This window comes from Loxodonta africana, chromosome 21, assembly GCF_030014295.1.
Source record: "Loxodonta africana isolate mLoxAfr1 chromosome 21, mLoxAfr1.hap2, whole genome shotgun sequence".
In the NCBI taxonomy this organism is placed as follows: Eukaryota; Metazoa; Chordata; class Mammalia; order Proboscidea; family Elephantidae; genus Loxodonta; species Loxodonta africana.
Genome location: NC_087362.1, coordinates 63,839,743 through 63,850,361, shown reverse-complemented (window position 1 = coordinate 63,850,361; position 10,619 = coordinate 63,839,743). Strand labels below are relative to the sequence as shown.

At 39.8% G+C, this 10,619-nt stretch overlaps 1 protein-coding gene across 4 annotated transcripts in view; it reads right to left on the bottom strand.

Annotated features, from left to right (window-relative positions):
- Nucleotides 1-275: 275 nt before the first annotated feature.
- RPGRIP1L (RPGRIP1 like) overlaps nt 276-10,619 on the bottom strand; it is a 125,366-nt gene continuing 115,022 nt past the window's right edge. For all 4 annotated transcript variants that reach the window (XM_010596084.3, XM_003416369.4, XM_010596083.3 and 1 more), the window contains 3 exons: nt 9,860-9,944; nt 3,110-3,243; nt 276-1,052 (listed from right to left, as the gene is read on the bottom strand). In XM_010596084.3, the coding sequence (XP_010594386.2) occupies nt 940-1,052; nt 3,110-3,243; nt 9,860-9,944 (332 nt within the window). In that variant the 3' untranslated portion in view covers nt 276-939. The remainder of the gene's footprint in view (nt 1,053-3,109; nt 3,244-9,859; nt 9,945-10,619) is intronic.

The following is a 10,619-nucleotide window of genomic DNA, read 5'->3' as shown; positions in this document are numbered from 1 at the left end:
CGAGGATCTGGTTATCCAGATACACCCAAGCATTGTACAAGCTTGATGTAAATTTTAAAAAAATGATAAAAAGATACTTCTTTCGGGTCTAACTAAGCATATCAGAATTTGAGTCGCATTTTTAATAATTTCTTTCTATGTCATAAACTAAGTTTTCAAAATGTAAATTATACGTGTGTATATATATCTGTATCTATATATCTCTTTATATACACACACCCCTGGATCCCATATCACCATTACAAATAAAATAATACGAGTAGGAAGAACTGTAATTTTTAAGAGAGAAGAACAGAAAATCTGCGGTAATTTAATAAGTTGGTGCCACATCTCATTCTTTACATTTAATTGATAGGAATTGCGTGCATCAAAGAAAATGCATACTGAGCTTTAATGTGCATAAAATGGATATTAGCATTTTAAAGAGGAAGATTAACACATTAATCCAAGTAATTTTCATATATTGCTTCTAATAAAATCTTCACAGTGTAAAACTCTTAATGAGGCTAATCACAGGCATCCCATTTAGTGGGATGATTAGGGATCACATAAAAGTATTTCTTTTTCATAGATTTTTCTAAGATTTACGCTTTTTGCTTATTAAAAATAAAATGGGAATTGCATTGCAGTTCTTCATAAGAAAATGTTGAAAATGCAAATAGACTTTCTCAGGCTATCATGTAGGTATAAATTATTGAGAAGGTGTTGGCCATTGTGGAGAACTTAAATCCTGATGGTTGGCAGTCATGGGAAGTAGGGAACAGAAAAATAAACAAATGAAAAAGTATACAGAACTTAAGCACTTCGAAGCCAGGCCCTCCCTCCCAGTTTCCCATGAATTATAGATTACACATGCCAGTGTAATTACAAAAATCTCATGGCGGAGCTTTCAAGCGCGCATTTACTCAGGAGTGGGAGAAGTCTCTGGAGCAGTTTCCTTCAGGTCTCCAAGTCCTCTCTGTATTCCTCGTAGACAGACCGGAGGGCATACAGTGCTTCGACTGTTATCCTCAGCTTACCGATAGTTTCACCATCTGCTCGGGCATCCAAAACTGAGGAGAAAAAGAGCAGTACGTGTTAATATTGTTCAATAGATTGTTCTTCAGATAGGCTAGCTGAAACAGTAGTTAAAAAAATGAAAATAGCTCTTCAAAAGTCCGAAGTCACTGCCCTCTCAGAAATCTCAAAAACAAAGCTTGTCATGTGTGCATGAAGAGACACATTTAAAATGTATTGCATAAACATGTCCACACTGTTTGTGGTGCTGAAAAACTAATAATCTAGTCCTGACATTTACCTAGTGAAAAGGGACAGTGATTCCCACATAGAATCATAATTTTTGAGCTAGTAAGAAATAAAAAGTCTAAAAGGGATCAGGATACTTGGTTCTAACATATAGTGTTAATAACAAATTTCAGAAAGGCAAGCTGCTGGGCATGATCATAATTTGGAATGGTTATTTATCTTTCTAAGAAAAACATTCTGTTTAAAATAAATCTTATGTGAAACTGGAAAAAGCTAAGATGGCAGATGCAGGCATCTGAAGGTCTGTGGATGGGCCCTGAGGTTCCATGAACTGATGCTGCTGCAAAGTGGATGTAAACTTTTGAAGGTACGTTGGCTTTTCTTGGAAGGGCCACAGCTTTCAGTGATGCTCCGAAGGTAAAACTTTTGACTGAAGCTTTGGACCTACACTGAGCCCAGGGGTGGTGGCTAGATGGGATGCAGACGCAATAACGGAGACCCCATCCCTCTGTGGACAATGATACTTGCTAGAGACTAAAGGCCAGAACCCTGGACTTCGTAAGTTTAAAAGCACTTGAGAGTTTCCTGTTTCTATTCCTTGTGGCTTTCCTTGGACTTTAATATGTGTATGTTTCAATTGCAAGAAAATTTATAAGGAAACCTTCCAACAGAACTTGCTATATAAGCCTTAGGTGAAGAAATGAGCAGTCAGGGAGACTGCAGTAACACACACGGCTCCTTAACTCACTTCTCCAAAGTTTTCACCTCTTCTCTGGGACTTCTCACTTCTGTGCCTGGCACAGGTCAAAGCAATAAAATTCTGAGCTGACCAATGCCTCATCTTTTGACTCTTTCCCAAAACAAAGACACAAGCTTTGTACAGCAATGTATGTCACATCAGTGTGGTCATATGTGGCCTCACGGAATGATAGATGGGTAACTAAACAGAACTGACTGGAAAAAAGATTAAGAACATAAAGCAGAAATCATTTGGGATATTTCTGCCAGACTCTCTTGGTCCTGGTATCTTTAATAGGGTTTCGGTTAATATTTTAATCCTCTCATCTTTTTCTTCTGCACCTGTCAAACAAAGTTGTGACCAAATGCTGTGTGGTTAGAGATATGTACGCTTTCCCGAAGGTTTTTTCAAGTTTACAAATGAGACTAGGAATCAGCCTCCTTCCTCTCTTTATCGCACATAGCCCCGGCATCCCTGATCATGGTTAAAAAAAAAAAATCTGATTCATAAAGTACAATTCCTTCAGCATGTTCTACATATATAAAAAGGGGTGGAAAGTAAGGCACTGTTGGGAATCACACCTGGTGAGGTGAAAATCCAGGGGAATACGTTTTGTCAGGAATCTTTTACTACACCCTGAATTCTGATGGCAAACCAGTGACCGAAGCTATTTAGAGTTATTTGCAGTGACTACATCACTGGATTTTAACACTGGATTGAAGAGAAGCCTTAAGAAAGACACTGTAATTGTCCCTCAGAATAACCTGCTAAAGCTAAAGTTGCTTTAACTGGAAATAAGGCTTGACAGCATGAGGCTTCCACGAACAACATTCAAACACAAACGGCCAAATTTTTATCACACCCTCTACCAACACTAAAAAGTTCCTTGTGAAAGCTCAATTAATTTGTAAAATTTCTGTTATTTCAAAGGAAGGCAGAAGGGAGGGTGGGGGAGGGATGTGGGGAGAGGCTTCTGGCTTCAACGAAAAGCCAGCTTGAGCTTGCAAAGGATTCAACTCATGTGTGACTTGATGTCCTTGCAGCCAGTGAAAAGAAGGTTTTAATAAAGAGCTGGGATTCTGGCAAGTGCTGGTTGTACAAATTGAACAATATGTCCTCCTGTACCGTCGATATCTTGCTCGACGATGTCTCTCCCTTCCAGAAACATGTCAGTTAGGTGGATGTTGGCAATGCCGATGTCCTCACACTCCAGATCCTGCTCCTCCTCTGGGGGGTCGCTGACCACGGTGAAGCGAAGACTGAGGACACAGAATGAACACCGAGAGTCACCGCAAAGTAAGAGCACACCACCACCAAGCAAAACTCCCACATGAGCGTTTATCACCAAGTGTGAAACCTCTAAGTTTCCAATTAGCCCAAGAAAAAGAAAGTGATACTCGTTTAGTAAGTTATTATGTGAACTATTAGAATTATCACAGGACACCCAACCTTCAGATGAACATTAATTCACTTTTCTAAGAACTGATTAACATTTATCTCTAGAATCACAGAAAATTACTAGGCAAAGACAAGGGCCACAATGTTCAGTCGATTACATACTATCTGATCACATTCTGACACATTTACTTTTAATGCTAAAAGGATGAAGTAAATAAAGACCTTGGAGGTAGGGTCAGCATTTTCTGTCGAAATGCAACAAGGTTTAGTACAACTTTGGAGTTGCTACTAAGCAATTAAACCAAGAGTGTGTATTCTACAAAACGCACGGATTACTACGCTCCCTGGGTAGCATTCTGAATCATGTTAGATAAATGTTGTAGCTCTGCCCAACAGCTATATTGAATGTTTGTATTACTTCAGCAATCTTTTTAACTTTCAATCATCACGTCCAAGTTTTATTTTACTTTTAAACACATAATTGTAGGGCTCTGATGGAACTGATTTGAATTAGTGGCTTGTGTTGGGGCCAAACACACTTGGATTGACCAAATGACAGGAATTTACTGTTGAGAACTCTTTTGATATGTCTTGGCAGGATCGCTTAAACCATGCATGCTTGTAAACTTTATAATTTTAAACTTTGCAAAATGTATCCATTCCAAACCAGAAACAAAAAGAGAAACATAAAAATCTAAGTCTCTGAGAGATCAGGCCTTGAAAAATAATCAACAGTAAAATCCTTTCAAAATTCTTTGAGGTAAACAACACGATATTTTTAACTAATTTGCTGAAAATAAATGTTCAACATTCCATCCTTTTACTAAGTTTCTGCTTTTAGTTAGCAATACATTTCGATTAGAAAATAGACATTCCTAAGTTGAAATCAAAGTTGACACTTATTTACACGATAAAGATTTATGAACAGTGTAGGTCCTGGCCTGTAAGTGGATAGCCAAACCCAACCCATTGCTGTCGGGTTGATTCCACTCACAGCGACCTCACAGAACACAGCAGAACAGCCCCCTAAGGCTTCCAAGGCGGAAGTCTTTGCAGAAGCAGACTGCCATATCTTCCTCCCGCAGAGTGGGTGGTGGGTTCAAACCACTGACCTTTCAGTTAGCTGCCAAGCGCTTTAACCACTGTGCCACCAGGGCTCCTGTAAGTGGCTAAGATGCATAAGACAGAAGGATTAAGATGAAGTAGTTAAGAGCATCCATTCTGGGTTCAAATTTCTGCTTTTCTACTTATTAGCTTTGTGACTTTGAGCAAATTACTAAACCTCTCTGGTTTCAGTTTTCTTACCTGTGGAATGGGGATAATTATACCTACCACATAGGGCTAACGTGAGGACCAAATGAGATGATACATATAAACAGTGCCTGAAACATAGTCAGCACTGAGTAAACGTTTGCTATTTTTATTATATTACCATTTTCTAGTATTGGTAGAACTGCTTAAGCTTATTTCTAAGGGGAAAGAAAAAGAAGCCATGGGAAAAGCTTGGTTCAACTTAAAACCCAGATTCCCAAATTATACACTCACTTTATCACTCAATTAAACACGAATGATGGTGAAAAAAATTACCCTAAAATGAATATGCTTAGAAAAATGGCAAATAAAAGTGATATATTTTTACATTATTTTATTTCGTGGTGAGTACACATATAACAACATTTTGCCATTTCAACTTTTTTTATATATATAATTCAGTGACATTAATTACTTTCATCATGTTAAAAATGGTATTTCGATGCACATTTTATATCAAGAGACTTACAGAAAAGACAGAGGCTACACAGATTGTAATAATGATGTTAAGTGTTATCCTTATACAGTGCCTCACATGAGTCAGAATTGACTCAACAGCAATGGGTTTAGTTTTTTTTTTTTTGGTATCTAAGAATCATGTACACATCAATTTACAAATGCAGGCTATTACTCCACTGAATGTGTGAAAATTCTGAGGTTAAAAAAAAAAAAACCTTCTAAATGTCAGAGAGAGGGCTAGAAAAAAAAAAAATCTCATTTTAAATTCTATAGAGAGCAAAATGAGATCACAAAGACCAAATTTAGAAACCATAAAGCTAAGAAGAGAGAACACTCAAATATTTTAAAATCCACACCCACCCACCCACACACACACACACACACACAGCCTCCCTCCCTTATATCTTACCTGTCAACCTGCCAAAACATGTTGCATGTCCTCAAGAATGTTAGTCTAGTCTGAGGACCAGGACCTACATGTGAAGTAGGTGCCAAGTAGCTAAGCAGAGATAAATACAGAAAGTGCTACCTCCGTTGCTCCTGCCTCCTGATCCCACCTCCCCATCCTGCATCCCTCCACTGCTCCAGCTCCAGCCTTGCTAGCCTCCCCGTCAGGGCCTAGAACACGCCTCTGTATATTCCTCCAGGCCTGGAACTCCCTCTGCACCAGGATCTTCCTGGGTACCTTGGGACGTGACTGGGCCCTCTTATCCTTCACTAACCAGCTTAAATGTCACCTCCTCAAGATTTGCCTTCCTTGTTATTTTATATTTTAGCACCTTGTTTAGTTTTCTCCTAATACTTATGAAATATGTAATTGGTTTATTTACTTGTTATTGTTTATCTTCCTCATTAGGATATAAACTCCACGAGGGCAGAGAATTTGCCTTGTTCACCATTTTACTCCTGATGCTTTGTAGGGGATCAATAAATATTTGTTGAATTACTTTGTGAGCTGCAAAATAAGAGCCTTTGTTGAAGGCTGGTACAGTTGGGGAAGGTTTCCTAGAGAAGGGTGACCTTGGGCTGTGCCTTAAGATTCAGATCTCAAACATTACTTGCTGTTATTTAGGAAAGTAGAAGGTACTAAAACTCCTGAAATCCTTTAGCACGACTTTCACTTCTTTCCTCATTCTGGACAAACCCATTTTTATATAAAGCAGGACCATGTCTCACACAGTGCACGCTGCTGGCTGTGTTAGATCTGTTCAATACAACACTGCTAACAGAAGAAACTAAAAAGGAACTCTGAGTTAGTGTCAAACCCATGACTTCAAATATATAAATTTCAAAGTGCCACTTTAATGTGTGTCTGCCTTGTTTAGTGACACTTGTATATTTGCAAATACAGCATGGTACAGGGTGCAAAGGCAGTGCATACAATTCATTATACAATGTATGTAACTTTACACATGTCAGGGAAGACCGGCCCCACTTCTCTAACTGTGGCGTCATCAATGTTCCAGAGGTTTCCTGTCTGGGAAAATAAATTCTCATAAACTAGGAGGTGCCTGAAGTCATGTGACCTCTGAGTAGTTCAATAAGGTGAGAACATTCACTCAAGTGAACTCCTTTTTTTCCTTAAGAAAGCCAGACCATCAAGGGAACAGGGAGGGACAAGCCATCCTCTCCCAGGGTGGGGGGCCAGCGGAGTACACAGGCTCAGCATGCACTCAGCTGTCACGTCAGCCAGATGCCAGTCACTCTGCACTGGCAAAGCCACCCTCAGTTTTTCTCCAAAATGATACAAATACTTGTATCTCTGTGGGGCGTCTGGAGCTCTTTAGAGAAAAATGATGGGGGAGTGGGAGTCATTACAGTTACCAAGGATTTGTCAAAAAAAACAAACAAACAAACTACTTTGGTACAAATAAGTAGGTCTTGAAGGAAAGGCAGGTGTAAAATTAAAGCAGAGAATAATTAAAAAAAAAAAAAAACTTCTGAGAACAAAATCGCTCTTTTTCAACGAGGACTTCTACTCAGAGTACATTCTAAAAGTGTGGAGAGATAGACAAGTAAGACTAGATAGACTGACGAGTCCTGGCCCAGTGCTTGCCCATGGGAACAGAGCTCAGTCCTGGATGGACAATGATGGCCCAGCTTGATGACTGCAAAGGAGCAGATGGGATGACGTGGCCAATTCTGTTTAGCCACTAACCCCGGGGACCAGTGGTGTTTGAAAAAAGCTGAAATACACAAATAAATAAAACTTGAGTGATAATCTACCCTCCTGGGAAAAACAGAACCTCAGGCATTAATAGGGTTTTAATACTCATTCATATGCAGCCACCATTTGTCTTTCAGGGGAGGCTTGTGTGTGGCTATGATGCTAAACAGGTTTCAGTAGAGCTTCCAGACTAAGATGGACTAGGAAGAAAGGCCTGGCAATCTATTTCTGAAAATCCTATGGTTCAGGTATGGCGAGGCTGCAAAAAAACAGGAACCTTTATCCATTGGTGGTGGGACTGTAAATTGGTATAGCCATTGTAGAGAACAGTTTGGTGGTTTCTCAAGAAGCTGAACAAATACCACACATCCCAGTATTAGGCATATACCCAAAAGACCTGGAAACAGCAACCTGAACAGACACATATACACCCGTGTTCACTGCAGCACTACTCACGATATCCAAAAAGTAGAAACAATTGAAATATGCATGAAATGATGAACGGGTAAATGAATGTGGTACACGCATACAATGGGATACTACTCAGCCATAAAGAGGAATGAGGTCTTGATTCACGTCACAGCATGGATGAACCATGAAAACATCATGCTGCGCAAAGTAAGTTAGTTGCAAAAGCATAAATACTCTATGATCTCACTTATATGAAATAAGCAACTATATAGAAACCTTAAGTATGTAATCAGTGGTTACCAGGGGCAGGAGAGAGGCGGAAGAGTGGAGGTTTTCTGCCTAGAATGCATTTAATGTATGTTAATAAAAAACCCCTTGCTGTCAAGTTGCTTCTGACTCATAGCGACCCTATAGGATAGAATAGAACTGCTCCACTGGGTTTCCAAGGAGCGGCTGGCGGATTTAAACTGCCGACCTTGTGATTAGCAGCCAAGCTCTTAACCACTACACTACCAGGGCTCCAATGTATGTTAGTTGTGGTGGGATAATCTGGAAAATGACAGCAAGAATGGTTATACAACTTAAAAAATGTAATCAATGTCACTGAAGTGTACATGTAAAAACTGATGAAATACTGTATGTTTTTGTTGTATGTATATAAATCCTACGAATCACAAAGGTCTGATCCACAACCAATTATGGGGATAGTGCAAGGCCAGGCAGGACTTTGTTCTGTTGTGTGTGGGGTCACCATGAGCTGGGGCTGACTTGATGGCGGCTGACAACAACCACCAGTCCTTCCCCAGAACGTAAAAACTGAGATGCAAAGATATGATATGCATATTTTAAGGAGTTAATGAAAAAGCCACTATCAGATCCCAAGAGCTAAGAATGTCAGTCTCCCTTCTTGAAACAGAAGATAAAAATGGTAGTTTGGAAGCTCATTTGAGAAATATAATATCTTTAAAATTCACCTCATGACCTCTAGGAAAGGAAAGAGCCTGAGTCTCTTTCTGAAGTGGCAGGGGGAGCTCCAATTTGGAGGCAGTGAGAGCTGTGTCATTACAGACCACAGAGTCCAGGAGAAGAGGGCAATGGAGAGATAAAGCGTCTGCCCAAGCCAAGAGGAGAGCCAGCCCAGGGGTGTTGGAGAAACCTAGCTCAGGGCTTAATGAGCAGCACTTAGATAACGTCTCAAACTGCACAGAGGGGAGCGCTCGTGAAAGCACCAAAATTTTTCTTGTCTTCTCAAAAGGGCATGTTTGCTCTTCTGAACCAAACTATACAAATTTGCAAAAATAAAAAGGCATTAAAAATCATACAAAATGATGAATTATAAAACAGTGATATTAAGATAAAAATTGGTCTGAAAGGCTGATGAGCTATCATAAATAATAACATTAATATTACTACTATTTATAATGATTGCAATGAACACTTATTAAACACTATATATCACGTAACTGTGTTAATGGAATGTAACCATGTTACATGCATTAACTCATTTAATCCTCGAAACAATCCTCTGTGGTATTATTATCTCCATTTTACAGATGGAGAAAATGAGGCATAGAGATGTCAAGTTACTTGTCCAAGATCAGACAGCTAGTAAGTGATGGAACAAGAATTTACACCCAAGCCCTCTCACTCCCGGGTGCATACTCCTTTCAACCACTGTTCTACTTCTTACAGTACACCTGAATGGCACTATGATACGGTGTACAGTTTTTCGGTTTTTAAAGCACTACAGGATGCTTGGAGCCCTGGTGGTGCAGTGGTTAAGAGCTATGGCTGCTAACCAAAAGATTGGGAGTTTGAATCCACTACTGCTCCTTAGAAACCGTATGGGGCAGTTCTTCTCTGTCCTATTGGGTTGCTATGAGTTGGAATTGACTCAACCACAACAGGTTTTTATAGTATGCCTACGGTTACTCTGTAAGGCAGGCAAGACCACTATATTTCCAGGAGGAAAGACACCCAGAGACGTTATATATCATTCAAGGTTGCAGATCGAGCTGGAGAACCCCAGTGCTCTGATTTCTCATCTTGTGGTTTTTCGCTGCACCATGCCACAGAGTAAGATCCACTTTATACAAACCACTAAATAATTGAGAATGCTTAAAATGTACCTTTTATTAGGCATCTCTTGTTTTTGCAGTATAGCCTTTAAGACTTCTCTCTTTGCTTGGTTGTTTTCTTTATCCACGTAGATCACTAGATGAAAAAAAAAATTCACAAAAGGAAGGCGCTCAGGAGTATGCTCACGATAAGTACCGTTCTGTATGTTTATAAATACCTGTTTTTAAAGATGCAAGTCATGCTAACTCACTTGTATGCCTGGGAAAAGGAAGCAGCTCTGGAAATCAGAATCAAATCTGAATAGTCATGTGATCTAATGTCATGTCAATGGCAGGTTTATGTGCACACTGTCAAAAAAGATACAAGCAACATCTGAGAGTGCCACATTGCTGTCACTACCTGTTAATGGCACTGGCAGTCATGACGGTAAAAGCCAGTGGTCTTTATTGCTTTGTATTTGAGGGATTTACTGCATTTTCTTTCACCCACGGAGCGAGTGATAATGATAATGTATGGCAGAGTGCTTGTCCTTCCTGACAGCCTCGGTAATTTAATCCTTCTCTCCTGCCACAACATGCAATAAAAGAGGCATCTAGTGTATTGGGTTGAGGAAATCCACAGGCTGACGTTTGTTGGTGCTTGGGTGGGAGTACAGGAGAGAAATGCGGAAGAAGGTACAGAGGGGATTTTTCAGGTGTGGAGTTTGTCTTTGGTTTTTAAAGGTACATGTTGGCATGCAGGAATGTGGCCAGACTTCACTTGGCTAAAATACTGAATTAGAGAACTGATCTGCTATCCTGCTGGGAAGGA